Below are 16,432 nucleotides of genomic sequence, written 5' to 3'. Positions count from 1 at the left end.
GGGGCCCCTTTTAATAATTTTTCATGTGGATGTCCTGTTGTCCCTGCTTTTGGTTTTTAGCAAGATAACCTTGAGATACCTGCAGGATATTTAAGTAGGTGGGTCTTAATACCTGCAAATCAGATAAATAAGGGTAAAATTGTGGTGGTGGGAAAGTGTCCAGAGAGATTGTTAAAAAGGGGGGATCAGTGAGGGAATGGAAAGGAATCACCAGTGTCTAATCAGGGGAGCAGAAGGAGCCAGCAAAACAAGCTGGGGGGAAAAAAAAAACAGATAGTAGAACCAGGAACGAGTGATGTCCGGACGTCTCCACCTAGAAATCTCAGAAAGCAGCTGAAGTCCCGCGTTTCTAAAGATCACTCAGACTGAATCCAGCCCTGTTCTTTCCCCCCAGGTTGATTAATAGTTCCCTAGCTCACAAAGCCACCCAGTAATTGGAGTCATTTTAAGCTCTTTGCTTTCCTTAATCCTTCTACATTTAATTAACCACCAGGTCTGATGAATTCAACCTTTTTAATATTGTCTACAATCCACTGGATCTGCCCTAGTTTCTGCCCTTATTTCCCATTCAGATGCTTTAGTAGTCTCATAAATAGTCTTTTATCTGCATTAGAACCCCCAACAAAATTTTTCTTTATCAAACAGAAATCTTAAGTTACTTTCCTACTTCTTTTACTTACCATGTAATATTTCTTATAATCAAATCCCTTTCCAACTTCTTCTGAAAAACATTTATTGAAGTATAATACACATACAATAAAATGTTTAAAATGGACTGAAGTATTCGGTTCAATGAATTTTAACATGCATTTATCTGTGTAGTCATCAGCCAAATCAAGATGGAGAACAGGAGCGCCTGGGCGGCTCAGTCAGTTAAGTGTCTGCCTTTGGCTTGGGTCATGATCTCGGGGTCCTGGGATTGAGCCCCGCATCGGGCTCCCTGCTCAGTGGGGAGTCTGCTTCTCCCTCTGCCCCTGTCCCTTGCTCGTGCTCTCTCTCTCTCTCTCTCTCATGCTCTCTCTCAAATAAATAAAATCTTAAAAAAAAAAAACACTTCCACCATGCCAGAAACTCTTTCAAGCCCCTTTCCCAGTCAGCATCTACCCCCAGTTATGTTCTGACTTCTATTACCATAGATTAGTTCTGAACATCTTATAAATGTAATCATATGGTATGTTCTTTTGTCTCGGGTTTGTCATTATGATGATGAGTTGTTCATCAGATCTGTGAGATGCATTGTGTTGTCTGTGGTCATAGTTCATTTTTCCTTCTTGCCTTGTAGTGTTTGAATATACCACAGTTTACTGATCCATTCACCTGGTGGTAGACGTTTGAGTTGTTTCCAGTTTGAGGCTGTTACAAATGACACTGCTGGGAATATTCTTGTGCATGTCTTTGGTGGACCTTTTTTTTTTTTTTTTTTTGGTGGACCTTTGTACTTATTTTTAATCCCTGAGTAGAATTGATGAATCGGAGGGTGTAAGTCTCCTCTTTCAGCAGTTCTCTACATAACCTGTATTTCTACTTTGAGTACCATTTCAGTGAATTTCTATTCATTTTGTTGCATTATCTAGTTCACCCCCCTCGGCTGCAGAAACTAAGTCTCAGAGATAGGAAATTCACACATTCAAGGTCACAGACTGCGAACTCCCCCTATTTCCCAGGATTTTTCCAAAATAATCGTTAGCGACTTGGGAAAGAAATCCAACCATTAAGTACTTAGGTTAGCTGTTAATGAGTACAGCTGATTTGGAAAAAAAGTCTCATTTTTGAAACACTTAACTTTTTCTTCTCGGTTTTACCTAATCTTGCACTATTTCTTCAGTCTTTAAAGCACCTAATCTCAATTCTTAGTGCTACAAAATAATACTGTATTTTCAATGATTATGAGTCTGAAAGATTCTTCAGTACTTAAGTATTTCAAAATCTTCTTCCCAAAGTAGCTTTGATGTGCTGGTTTTTTTTTTTTTTTCTTGCTTACCTTTTTCTTTTTAACTGTACTTTGCTGTTGAGTTGTGTTAATGAAAATAATTGTTTAGGGGCGCCTGGGTGGCTCAGTCGTTAAGCGTCTGCCTTCAGCTCAGGTCATTATCCCAGGGTCCTGGGATCGAGCCCCACATCGAGCCCCACATCAGGCTCCCTGCTCAGCAGGAAGCTTGTTTCTTCCTCTCCCACTCCCCCTGCTTATGTTCCCTCTCTTGCTGTCTCTCTGTCAAATAAATTAATCAAATATTTAAAAAAATAAAAGAAAATAATTGTTTAAACTCTGTTCTTTTTCCTCACCAATTTTTATTTCAGATGATGCCATCTTACAAAATCCTATGTTACAAGAAGCTATACGAATGGGATTCAATTTCAAGGACGTTAAGAAAATAATGGAGGAAAAAATTCAGACATCTGGGAGCAACTATAAATCACTTGAGATTCTGGTTTCAGATCTAGTGAGTGCTCAGAAAGACAATACACAAGATGAATCAAGCCAGACTTCATTGCAAAAAGGTATGCATGGCTGTTTTTAAAAAGCAAGAAACACCTAAGAGTACTTCATTCATTATGGATAGTACCTTATATGACTTTGTGGCCCATTCATTTTTTTTTTTCCTTTTCACATCTACCTTAGGATAAACATTTTTTAGAACTTTCTGTTAATAAAAAATTCAAAAATACTCAAAAGTGGAGAAAATAGTACAATGAACCCTCATGTATCCATAAACCAGATTCAGTAATTATCAACGATTTTCCAGTCTTGTTTCATATCTTCCCCCAATTTTTTTTGCTATGGTATTTTAAAGAAAATTCCAGGCATCCCATGTATCATTTACCTATAAATACTTTAATATATATCTAACAGAAAAGGGTTTTTTTTAACATAATCTTAATACTGTTGTGTTAAGCAGTAACTTAAACTGTGCTCAGATTGCTCTAACAGAATACTATAGACTTAAACAGCAGACATTTATTTCTCAACATTTCTGGGGGCCTGGAAGTCCATCAAGGTGCTGGGAGATTTGGTTCCTGATGAGGACTCTCTTCCAGGCTTGCAGATGGCTGCCTTCTCTCCGTGAAGGCAGAGAGAGAACTCTGGTCTCTCTTCCTCTTCTTATAAATACACTGATTCCATGGAACATCTGGCTGGCGTAGTCAGTAGAGCATGTGACTCTTGATCTCGGGGTCGTGAGTTTGAGCCTCGAGTTGGGCATAGAGTTTACTTTAAAAATAAATACAGGGTCATGTGGCTGGCTCAGTCGGTAGAGCATGCGACCCTTGATCTTGGGGTTGAGTTTGAGCCCCACATTAGGTGTAGAGATTAGTTAAAAATAAAATCTTTAAGGACGCCTGGGTGGCTCAGTTGGTTCAGCATCTGCCTTCGGCTCAGGTCATGATCTCAAGGCCCTGGGATCGAGCCCTACATCGGGCTCCCTGCTCAGCGGGGAGTCTGCTTCTCCCTCTCCCTCTGCCTGCTGCTCCCACTGCTTGTGCGCTCGCTTTCTCTCTCTCTCTCTCTCAAATAAATAAAATCTTCTTTAAAAAATTTTTAAAAATTAAAAATAAAATCTTCAAAATAAAAATAAAAATACATACATAATGAGAAAGAAAAAAAATAAGAGAGATACTCATTCTGTAATGAGCGGGTCCCACCCTTATGACCTCATCTAAATTTAATTACCTCCCAAAGGGCCCATCTGTGAGTCCCATCACATTGGGAGTTTAGGGCTTCAGCATATGAATTTTGGGGGGATGCATTTATTTATACATACAGTATGTTACCAAACTTAACAAAATTACCAGTAATTCCATAATATCATTTGAAAATCAGTTGGTTTTAATTCTCCCCAGTGTCTTAAAACATTCTTAACAGTTGATTTGTCCTAGTTGGTATCCAAGTAAAATCCACTGGTTAATTAATTTAATTTTTGTTATGATATATTTATTTATTTTAGAGAGAGCACAGGGGGGAAAGAGAGAATCTCAAGCAGACTCCCCACTTATCGTGGAGCCCTTTGCAGGGCTTGATTCCATGACCCTGAGATCATGACCTAAGCTGAAATCAAGGGTTGGATGCTGGGGTGCCTGGATGGCTCAGTTGGTTAAGCATCCAACTCTTGGTTTCAGCTCAGGTCAAGATCTCATGGGTTGTGGGATCGGGTTCCACGCTCAGTGGGGAGTATGCTTGAGGATTCTCTCCCTCTGCCCCTCCCCCCTTCTGTGTCTCTCTAGAATAATTCTTTTAAAAAAAGAAAAAAAAAAGAGTTGGACACTTAACTGGACTGAGCCACCCAGTCGCCCCTGATTTATTTAAGTGTGGGTTTGTGTTTTAGTTTAGATAAGGAATAATGAAGGCTTTTATGATTGTGGAATCTGTAAGTTTTGTAGTTGAAATGGATTTAGAGTGTTCTGCAACTTTTCATGTGATGTAAACCTATAAAAGCGCCTTATTACTAAATGGAGCTTGAATAAGTGACACCCTGGTACTGTAAATCATATATAGAAAGTGTATTAAACTTTTTTTTTAAGTAGGCTCCACACCCAAGTTGGGGCTTGGACTCACAACCCTGAGATCAAGAGTTGCATGGTCTATTGACGGAGCCAGCCAGGCACCCTTGAAAAGTGTTTTAATAATGTGCAAGAGAAGCATATAAACTCCTTTTAGGAAAAAAAGATTAAAAAACGTAAGTTCCTTCTTTAAGGATGAAAGCAACTCTAGTGTTTGATGGCAACATCGAAGGTTAGAAAGTTTCAAACTGAATACATTTTGGGTACCGAGGTACGTTGGTATAGTCATTGTTCTCTGAGCTCTTGACCACATCTCCCAAAGGTTGCAAATTCTCCCAGGGCTAATAAATCTAAAAGTTTACTATTTTTTTTTTTTACATAAAGACCCTTCTGGGGTGCCTGGCTGGCTCAGTCAGAAGAGCATGCGACTCTTGATCCCGGGGTTGTGAGTTCAAGCTCCACATTAAGTGTAGAGCTTACTTAAAAAAAAAAAAATTAAAAAATGAGTAGACCCTTTTGATCTTTAAGTTATTTCAAATGCTTCTAAAATATTATTCAGATAATTACATCAGTCACAAAACAGTATAACACTGATTTTTTAATTACATTAGTTGATGTAAAACATTCAGCAGAAATCTTACTACTCTTTTCCTAAGTAGGCATTTATTTAAAACCTGTAATAGTTTCACTTGTCTTGGTAATGGTAAAATGAACCACTGACTTGATCATCTTCCTGAAATACAAGGGACTGTATCATTTTCCCCTGCATCTTAACCACAACTCAAGTTTGACAGTGAGGTGTTAGGTTTTATACCAGAAGGTGTTGTCAGCAACAGGATGATTTAGTGGACTGCAACAGGAAGAGAACAAGGGACCGAGTGCTTTAGGGAGCGTCTGTTTTCTATCCAACAGGAGTCGATGGAGGTTCTTACTATCACTAAGACTACAAGCTCGGATGGTGTGGGAAGCAGGGACTAAGCAAAGGGCAGCTCTCAGAAGCAGGGGTTGGAATTCATCAGTTGACCTCTCCTCGGTCTCATTAAGTTGAGAGGGAGGTTAATTGATACAGCCTATCTTCTCGCACTAGGGCTGCTGCCTATTCCTCTTCCCAAGGGCTTATGCATAAAGACTGGCACTAAGACTCTTTTAATTCTATACAGAATAGAAGATGGGCCTGAGGTAAAGCAGGTGGAAGTTATTAGAAAAACTACACTGTTATTGTTGCTTACTGAGAAATCCTAGATTCAGTACTAGCTTTTATCACAATGGCTATGTGACAGAAAATATCCCAGTAAGTGGTCTTCTAAAAATAGTACCAAATAGTATCTTTCTTTCTTTTTAAAGATTACATAGTGTGCTGGGGCACCTGGGTGGCTCAGTTGGTTAAGCATCCGACTCTTGAGTTCAGCTCAGGGTCAATCTCAGGGTTGTGGGAACAAGCCCCCTCATAGAGCTCTACGGTTGGTGGTGAGTCTGCTTGAGATTCTCTCTCCCTCTCCCTTTGCCCCTCCCCCCCCACGCACTCTCTGTCTCTCAAATAAATAATTTTTTTTAAAGTTTGGGGGGCGCCTGGGTGGCTCAGGTGGTTAAGTGTCTGCCTTCAGCTCAGGTCGTGATCTCCAGGTCCTGAGATCTAGTTCCACATTGGGCTCTCAGCTCAGCAGGGGAGTCTGCCTCTCCCTCTGCCTCTCCCCCCGACTCATGCTCTCTCTCTCTCTCTTTCTCTTTCGAATAAATTAAATATTTAAAAAAAGAAAGTAGACGGGGAAAGGTGCCATCCTAAAGGACGTAGAATCCAATAGTTACCCTAAGGCTTCAGTGAAATAAAATTGTCAGAAGTAAACAGTCGGTTTCAGGAGGTAAAATCTATGCCCAGAGCCTCACCATGTCAAGTTAAGTGGCTGTACATAAGGCTGAAATAAGGTAGAAAAAGTTGATAACCATGTTTGGTAGGCCTGACACCTCATTCCACTGTGGTCTGTAAAATGGAATCACAAACCACCAGAACAAAAATGAACCTGAAAGATCATATAATAACTTCCATTACTTCAGTAAGAAAACTGAAGTATAGATGTCCTGTCGTCAAAGATCACTCGGCTAGTTGGGAATGAAAATCAGGTTTCCTGACATGTGGTCCAGTGTTCCTCTTAAAAAAATGTTTCAAGTGTACAGTTCAGTAGTGTTAAGTACATTCACAGTTGTGCAACCAGTCTCCACAAGTCTTTTTATCTACAGAACTGAAACTCTGTCCCCATGAAACAACACGTCCTCATTCCCCCTCCCCCAGCCCGACAGCCGCCATTCTGCTTTCTGTCTCTATAAACTTGACTCCTCTAGGTCCAGTGTTCGTTTTTACTCACTGGAGCGTCACATCCAAAAGTCATGTGTAAACTTCTTAATTGTTTTCCTCCTTTTTGGGGGCGTGAGTATGTACTTGATTCTGACTTTTTTGGTTAAATGCTTTCATATAATACAAAGCAGGGTAGAGTGCCATCCCTTTACTTCCATTGTTACCTCCACCCCAGCTGCCTTTTCCCTGTCTGTGTACCTAGTCTCATTCTCCACTCCACCCCCGGTCCCCTAAATCCATCTTGTGAACTCATCCTTCAAGGCTGCACTTAGAGGTCACTGTTTGAAGCTTTCCCCGGTCCCCACAGCAGAGTCCAGAGCTCCCTGTTCTCTACTTGCGCTGCTGTGAGGGCATTCATAGCATTGTTTTAGAACGGTTTGCTTTTCTGTCCTGCATATCAGACCCAGCTTCTTGAGGACAGGTGCTTTATCTTACCTCTGATGCAGTCCATGTTTGAGATTCTAGTTTTGATTATGTCCATGAGGTTGCTTTTTAAGAAGAAAGAGATTAAAGAATACTTTCTCTCCACCCCTGGTCAGGCATACCTCTCCAAAGCACAAACCTCCTCCTATCTCCCTCCAGGTTAATACCCTTTACTGGTCCCCAGGGCCCTCAGGATCAAGTCCAAACTCCTTTATGTGGGTTGCCAAATCTTTCGTGACCGGGCGCCTGCTAACCTTCTTAGCCTCGTGTCCCGCTGCGTCCCTCCGAAAGCCTTACCCGTGCGCTTGCAGGCCTGGTTCTGTCTCTCCTCTCGGAGCCTGCCTGTGCCATTTCCTCTACCCGGAACACTCTTCTCCCACTGCCTCTGTCCCCCAGAGCCCCCTCTCCATCTCTCCTAGTTAACTCCTCATCCTTTAGGACCCAGTTTAAGTATAATCTCCTCCGGGAGGCCTTCCGTTTATGTGCGCGTGCACTCTCACACCCTTCCTGTGTTCTTCATAGCAAATTGTAATTACCTTTATCATTACACTCCAGTATAATTTCCTGTCGACTTGTGTTTCTTACTTGTTTATGAACGATTAGGGCCCCGGGGCCTATGCATTTGTTAATTATTGGATCTCTAGTTCCTAGAACCTAGTTACGTGTTCAGTAAATATTTGTTGAACAAAACTCAACCACTGTTTCCCAAACTTGTTTTCAGAACAGTGTTCCCCAGGTTGTTAAAAGGGATGGCATGAAGAGGGAGCAAAAAAAAAAAAAAAAAAAAGGAAAAAGGGAAAGCTCTGTAGTTAAATAAGGCCATGCATTGTGACTTTGTAAGAGGGGACATACATTATACTGTCCTGACCTGTACTTCATAGCAGTGGTTCCCCAGCCAGTGTGTGCAATCCCAGAAGCTGTTGTTGTATAAAACTGTACCTCCTTTATTTTGCATACTTTAATTTCAGAACAAAATTTAAAAAACCAACCCCAGAAACTTTAGATTTGGCGAATGGGGCCTAGCAATCTCTCGTTAACAAAATGCTCCATGTGCGCCTGAGTTGCTCAGTTCAGCGGCCAACTCTTGGTTTTGACTCAGGTCATGATCTCATGGGTCCTGCAGTCGAGCCCCAGGGGGCTCACTGGGGAGTCTGCTTGAAGATTCTCTCCTGCTGCCCCTCCCCCTCTCGGAAATAGATAAATCAGTCTTTTTTTAAAAATGCCCTAAGTGATTCCCTGGTGAGGCCGCCTTTGGAAACCACTGGTCTACAAAAGATTACAAAGATTGTTAAACCGTGCAACGCCTTCACAGTAGTGCCTGGCACGTAGGAGTAAGTGCTGTGTTACTGTTAACTGCTGCCTTTGTTGTTGTTGTCATTATAGTTCTTTTGTTTGTTTGTTTTTTAAGTGGGCTCGTGGAGCCCAGTGCATGGCTTGATCTCACAACCATGAGATTGAGACCAGAGCTGAGATCAAGAGTCGACGCTTAACGAATTGAGCCACCCAGGCGCCCCTGTCACTATAGTTCTGTTTGACCATGAAACACATTTTCATGACGGATTTGTTAACACTTCACACAACCTAGTTCGGGAAAGGCTGAATTAAGCAAGTGCTTTAGTGCCCCCTGTATGCTGATGTCACCCGAATCTCTGTTTCTAGCCCTAACTTCTCATGACCTCAACACATGACTGTCCAGTGACATTTATATACGGATGCCCTGCAGACACCTCAAAAACAACTGGAAAAATGTCAGACCAGTACCTCCTTCTGTATTTCCTTTTGGCGTCATCATCCCCTTGTCAGCCACACTAGAAATCTTAAAATCAACTCTGTTTCCTCTTTTTTTCCTCACCCCTCACATCTAGTCAGTCACCACATCCTAGTAGTCCCACTTCAGAAGGGTCCCTCAGACCCATCCCTCCATTTCTGGAGTAAGTCATGCCCTTTCCATATGTCACTTCTTTTTACCTAACCCTGGCTTCTCTGCCTGGCAAGTTGCTGGCCATGTTTAAATGTCACTCCTCCACTTCTCCCATCCCCCCCCCCCCCCGCCGCAGCTGCCAACGAGCAGCGTTCCCCAGCTCATCTGAAGAGAAGAACTTGTTCTACTTCCCATCCCCAGCACTTCGTACGTAACTTCATTAGAGCACTTATCACTGTGTACTTTGCGCTTTCCTCCGTAGCCTCAGCTCACGTCCTTCTCTCCTCTAGGCTGCGAGCTCTTTAAGAGCAGGTGTCACGTGTGGGTCATCCTGTGTCCTGCCCCTTGATGAGCGCCTGGCACACAGTAGGGCTTCACGTTGTTTCAGTATATTTCAACAACTGAGAAAGTCGAAAATTAACACATTTCTTTTCTCTTTGTGCAGAGATTAGTGCTGAAGAGCAGCTAAGGCTCCTGCAAGAGGAGAAGCTTTGCAAAATCTGTATGGATAGAAATATCGCGGTGGTTTTCATTCCTTGTGGACATCTGGTCACTTGTAAACAATGTGCTGAAGCAGTTGACAAATGTCCCATGTGCTACACAGTCATTACTTTCAAGCAAAAAATTTTTATGTCTTAATCTAACTCTACAGTTCGGCGCATTATGTTCTTCTCATTACCCTGATTGAGTGTGTGATGTGAACTGACTTTAAGTAATCAGCATTGAATGCCATTAGCATTTGCTACCGAGTAGACGAAATGTAAACTACAATGTTCTAGTTCGTATTCTAAAATTTGAATTTCTGGATTTTGGAGGATATTAGCTATGTTGTGTATCTTTTTTTTTTTACTGTTATTTAATTGAAATCTAGACTAAGAGGCATCATATTGTCACTGACCACAATGTGTATTTGTAGTACACTAACTTAGTTTCTAAGTGTAAGTGAATTAATCAACTGAATTTTTCATTCTTTTCATATAGGCTTAACAAATGGAGCATTCTGTGTAAACGTGGAGATTAGAGTTAATCTCCCCAATCACATAATTTGTTTTGTGTGAAAAGGAATGAACTGTTCCACACTGGTGGAAAGATACAGATTATTTTTAGATGTTTGTCTTTGTGTTTTAGGATTTTGTCTATTCTCTTTTAAAATTATACACACGTGCTTGGGTGGGTGATTGTAAAAAATGATTTTGCCATTGTTAAAAGGGTATTTAAGGATGAATACCATCTAGCCAACATGTACTGACATGGAAAGATGTCAAAGATACTAAATGTAAACTGAAGTAGCAAAACACTGTCTATACAATGAGTCAGATGAAGGTGTGTGTGTTTTGTATATGTATAGAACAAAAGATTTGGACGGATAAAGCACCAAACAGTTAAATGTGGTTTCTCTTGAGGGTGGGGTCGGGGGGGTAGGGCCCAGAGGGGGTTGCAGGGGCCTTTCACTTTCTACTTTTTTCATTTTGTTCTGTTTGGATTTTTTATAAGTATGTATTTTATAATCAGAATTTTTAGAAAGTATTTTACTGATTTAAAGGCTTAGGCATGTTCAAACGCCTGCAAAACTACTTATTGCTCAGCTTTAGTTTTTCTAATCCAAGAAGGCAGAGCAGTTAACCTTTTTGGTGCCAATGTGAAATTTAAATGTTTTTATGTTTTTCCTGCTTTGTGGATGAAAAATATTTCTGAGTGGTAGTTTTCTGACAGGTAGACCATGTCTTCTTCTCTTGTTTCAAAATAAATATTCCTGATTTTGTAAAATGAAATATGAAATATGTCTCAGATCTTCCAATTAATTAGTAAGGATTCATCCTTAATCCTTGCTAGTTTAAGCCTGCCTAAGTCACTTTACTAAAAGATCTTTGTTAACCCAGTATTTTAAACATCTGTCAGCTTATGTAGGAAAAAGTAGAAGCATGTTTGTACACTGCTTGTAGTTATAGTGACAGCTTTCCATGTTGAGATTCTCATATCATCTTGTATCTTAAAGTTTCATGTGCGTTTTTACTGTTAGGATAATTAAGATGTATATAGGACAAAATGTCAAGTCTTTACCTAAATTGTTTTGTTTCCTTGATTAGTAATAGTAGTAGATATTTCTGAAACAAATGTTCTCTCAAGATCCTTAAAATCTCTTGGAAATTACAAAGTATTGACAAGAAAACTAGAATACTTGCTTAAATATTAAAAAGAAAATAAAACTTGAATGGGAGTCAATAGAGATAAAAAACAGAAGTTTGAAAGTGCTTCATACAACACCCAGGGTTTGCTTAAAAGATTCTTAAACCAACCTGTCATAGGGGTGAGTGAGGCATTTCACTGCAGAGAAACATTTGAGAATGAAACTTAAAAATTCTATTTTCATCTTATTTTCTAAGAGAAAGAGTATTGTCATGTTCTCAGCACCTCTGTGGATGACTATTTTAAGTGACAGTCATTTGAAGCATTGCAAATTTAAATGAGAACTTTCGAAGTTAAACAATGACTGCCTGGCTTTTTGCTTTACCATGTAAGCTCTCGGTTCTCTTTACCTTTGGACTTGCACTTAGGTTTAGTTAGATGGTCATTAAGGTAAATTTTACATATATAGTCTAAGCTTTGAATCTAAAGTACAAGGGGAGAAAAGTGTTAAAGGTTCTTAAATGTGTTTTCCAGAACACGTCAGCTCCAAGTCAGGTAGTTAGTTCAATCTAGTTGTTGGCCAGGGACTGAATTGTTTTAACATAAGGCTTTTCCTGTTCTGGGAGCCTCCGTTCATTAAAACTCTTCTTTTAAAACTTGTATGTTTAGAGTTAAGAAAGACCTTTTTTCTCCCCATGAGTTGTGAAATGTACTGCATGAAGCTGATGTGGCTAACAAGTTTATTTTAAGAATTGTTTAGAAATGCTGTTGCTTCAGGTTCTGAAATCACTCAGCACTCCAACTTCTAATCACATTTTTTTTAAGACTTACCAATGTTTGTCTGTGTTCTCACTATAAAAAGCACTGGATCCTTTCCATCTAGTTGTGCAAAAAATGATTACTTGCAAGGTCAGAAATATAACCAGATCCAAATCTGCGCCTCCCCCTTTCCCAAAATAGTTCTCCATATCTACATGTAGACATTCCTTTTCTGTTAGAAAGTTCACTCTAAAGATTTCGAAGTCACCACCTTTTACTACATTTTAGTCATGCGAGGAGTCAGGTTGTTCGGTAATAAGTAGTTATCTTTATTCATAATAATTTGGTGTGCTGATCAAAAGCCTTGTTTTAATTTTTGAAAAATGGCTTTCATGTTTATAAAGTAAACTCCAGTTAGTTAATTAATGGCTTTGTATTGCCGTTCCTGCTCGGTTTGGGTTTCTTAGTTTTGTTGTTTTTTCCCCTTTGGTTAAAGGCTAAGGGGTAAGGTGGGTGTGATGGGTGTATATAATGCGATTTGGCCCTGCCTAACTATGATCTTTTGTTTTTGTGGTTACATTATTTAAATTTTGGTAGGTTTTTTTTTTTTTCCTGTTTTCATTTGAGTGGATAAAACTGGTATTTCGAACTCTCTGGATGGAGACTTCCACCACAGCACTAAGTGCGTGTATTGTACTCTTGAGGCCCAAATCATTCTTTTATTTCCTGATTCCCCAGGGGTTGAATATGAGGGGGAAGGGTGGAGGAGTGGGAGAAATGGGGTAGGCTTTTCATTTCCATTAGAGAAATAAGAAAACAGGAGGGGATAGTTGACAGATGTAGTTATTTTTAGCCAAGTCGGCTTTAAAAAAGAGCTGTTTCTTCATTTCTGAAATAAGAATAATACCTATCTTACAAAATCAGGAGAGTTCAGGGAGACCCTGGATGTCAGATACTTGCTACAAATGTTCATTCCCTTCCCAGCACACTCTCACCCTTCAGGGGTTTGCCTTGACTCTGGAAATTTGGGCTAAAACTTAGATGGTAACTCTTTCAGTGACTCTTACTCATCTTTTTTGGCGTTTCTCATAGTTAAGATGTAAATTATAATAAATAGTTCAGGTCCTTAAAAATATTTAAGTTCCTTTTTAAAAAAATCTAAAAAAAAAAACTATTCTTATCAAGTTCGGTGAGCTTTGCTAATAGAAACAGTTGGCTTATTCCCACTTTCATCGTCAGTGTCAGTTTGACTCTGTTCAGTTAGCACAATGTGAATTTCACTAGCGGCTACTAGAATCCTAGAGTGTCAGAGCTAGAAGTGACCTTAGAGAGTATCTGATTCTTCCCCTCGTTTTACAGGTGAGACGACTGAGGCCCAAAGGTGAAGTGATTTATTCAAAGCTGTCTAGCTAATTAGTGGCAGCCCAGACTGGGACATAGTTTGAAGGTGAAAAACTTCAAGTTACCTCTCCTGGGAGATCTCAAATGTTTATTTTTTCAACTATTCTTTCTTTTATGCCATAACTTTCACTACATATTAAATGACACTTTATGACTAATACAGTAGGACAATCTTAAATACATATATCTTCAAATTGTACAATACTACATTAATGTTTTGGGTGGTAAGATTCTATTTTGAAGACTAAAGTTTGCAGATATGCATAGAGATTTTTTTTGGCATTTCCTACATGCTTATTGTGTATCATTAATGCAACATTTAAAATTACTATATAAGTATATTTTGTCATTTTCTCTATACTTGGTAACATATTTGCATTTTCGATTTGATGTAATAAAGGCTTTAATGTAATTTTTGTTAGATTTTGCATTTTTCATTATTATTATATCTTATCTAATCTGACAGAATGACAGATTCTTATGTCATTGTATTAGTGTTGTGAATAATCATGTGAAATGTTTTCAGATAGAGTGCTATATTTGTGAATATAATTTTATGACTTTTTTCATTTAGTAGAAACCTTTCCATCAGTATGGAAAACAAAGAAAATTGCTTTCCAGTGTATAATCTGGCAGTCATCATAGATTAAAGCTTATTTTTCTGTGAATAAAACTTATTCAATAAAGTACTGTTCTTTAAAATGATATTACTTTGTATTTATTTTACTTTCTCAGAAAAAATAAAATAGCCCTCTTAAAAATACTAAAATGAAACCTAAATATATTTTCTGCCATTGGGCCAGGCATTAAGGTACACATCAAGTCATGTCCTATTAAAAGAAAAAAGACATCTGTTTTCATATTAATTTATCGAATTCTGTAAGTGCATGAAAAGCCTGTTTTTACAATGTATAAAAATATGAACTATAATAACACTCTCTCCCCACAAAGATCGGTCTGTTTCTCCCAAGAGGTAATATAGTCACCATAACAAATCTTGAGCAAGCAATTTAAATGCAGTCTACCTTTCTTCTTACATGTCAACTACACTTTCAATGAATATTGATAAAGATGTGAATTTTCAAAGCTTTCTCTTAAAGTTCAAGCCCCAGAGAGGGCACCAACACATTTTTTTTTTAAAAAAAAGCTTTCTCTGGGGCGCCTGGGTGGCTCAGTCGTTAAGCGTCTGCCTTCGGCTCAGGGCGTGATCCCGGAGTTCTGGGATCGAGCCCCACATCGGGCTCCTCTGCTGGGAGCCTGCTTCTTCCTCTCCCACTCCCCCTGCTTGTGTTCCCTCTCTCACTAGCTGTCTTTCTCTCTGTCAAATAAATAAATAAAATCTTTTAAAAAATTTAAAAAAATAAAAAAGCTTTCTCTTACAGAAATTTTCAACCTTACCCAAAAGTAGAAAGCAAGGTATAGCTAACCCCATGGTATTCCTCAGCTTCAATAAATAACATTTTGTCCATCTTGTTTCATCTGGGATTTCCCCCTTCCCTTCCCTTTTTTGCTTGCATATTGTAGAACAAATCCTAGGCATTGTGTCATTTCTTCTGTAACTACCTTGTTATGTACCTAAACCAGATTAGAACAGTTTTTACAAAAATTGAATTTTTAACTCCCTACTGTTGCTGAATTTTAATGGACATCTGAATAAGAATTAAAGTCAACTTTATTCCCCCTTTCCCCTATTTGAAGATGAGGTTAAATGAGGTTGGGTGTAGAGATTACTTAAAATCTTAAAAAAACAAAACGAAACACCCAAAGCATAAAAAAACTATGTTCTTGCTATGTCATTTGTAGTTTGCTTATAGATTATAGAATAAATATGGTACTTAGAAGTTAGTAGGCCAGGGGCACCCGGCTGGGTCAGTCGGTAGAGCATGTGACTCTTGATCTTGAGGTCGTGAGTTCAAGCCTCACGCGGGGCGTGGAGTTTACTTAATTTAAAAAAGGGGGCACCTGGGTGGCTCAGTCGGTTAAGCGTCTTCGGGTCAGGTCATGATCTCATGGTCCTAGGATCGAACCTCACTTAGGGCTCTGCACTCAGCGGGGAGTCTGCTTCCTCTCCCTTTGCCCCCTCCTTCCTGCTCATTCTCTCTCTCAAATAGACAAAATCTAAAAGATATATATGAGTAGGCTAACTGCATGGTGAATGGGTATCTGGTTCTCAAAGTGTGGTCCTGGGACCAGCAGCATCTGCATCAGCTAGGAACCTGTTAGAAATGCAGATTATTGGGCCCCATCTCAAACCTACGGAATCAGAAACTCTGGGGCTTGACTCCGCAATCTGTGTTTTAACAGGCCCAAGTGGTTCTGATGCAGGCTAAAGTTTGAAAACCCTTGGGATATGGTAAGGGGTCTGAATCCAGAAAGAACTAAATGGCTGAAGTGTGTAAATTAAATTGATACAGCTCTCTGCAAATGACTGTCATCCTCACCTTTCTCTTCCTTATAACTTATTGCTGATCCAGTCCTATATTTTCTCCTGTTATCAAAACATGAATACATAAAATACAACATCCTGAAAGTCCCTTCTGATTCTACTTTTCAACAAAACTTTCTTGCGTAGAGTACTCTTTGAGTTTTATAATGAGTATAAATCTTCAGCCCTTTCACTGCTAAATTCATTAATCGCCCCACATTGCCCATGCCGTTAAACTATCCTCCCATCAAGCAATGAAAGAGTTAAATATTTGAAGACTTACTCCCAAGCGCTAGTGTGACAGGAATCAGTTGAAATTGTACAGAACAGACCTGCAGGGGCGCCGGGTGGCACAGCGGTTGAGCGTCTGCCTTCGGCTCAGGGCGTGATCCCGGCGTTATGGGATCGAGCCCCGCATCAGGCTCCTCCGCTGGGAGCCTGCTTCTTCCTCTCCCACTCCCCCTGCTGTGTTCCCTCTCTTGCTGGCTGTCTCTATCTCTGTCAAATAAATAAATAAAATCTTAAAAAAAAA

The 16,432-nt window shown here is 39.6% G+C and overlaps 1 protein-coding gene across 1 annotated transcript in view; it reads left to right on the top strand.

Annotated features, from left to right (window-relative positions):
- Positions 1-14,180, top strand: part of XIAP (X-linked inhibitor of apoptosis) — a 56,917-nt gene extending 42,737 nt beyond the window's left edge. Inside the window, exons 7-8 of the mRNA XM_045797492.2 lie at positions 2,299-2,499; positions 9,634-14,180. Coding sequence (XP_045653448.1) covers positions 2,299-2,499; positions 9,634-9,827 — 395 coding nt within the window. The 3' untranslated portion in view covers positions 9,828-14,180. The remainder of the gene's footprint in view (positions 1-2,298; positions 2,500-9,633) is intronic.
- The last annotated feature ends 2,252 nt before the right edge of the window (positions 14,181-16,432 follow it).

Source organism: Ursus americanus, chromosome X (assembly GCF_024610735.1).
Source record: "Ursus americanus isolate L20-20 chromosome X, mUrsAme1.1.p, whole genome shotgun sequence".
In the NCBI taxonomy this organism is placed as follows: domain Eukaryota; kingdom Metazoa; phylum Chordata; class Mammalia; order Carnivora; family Ursidae; genus Ursus; species Ursus americanus.
This window is presented reverse-complemented; position numbering and strand designations above follow the sequence as displayed.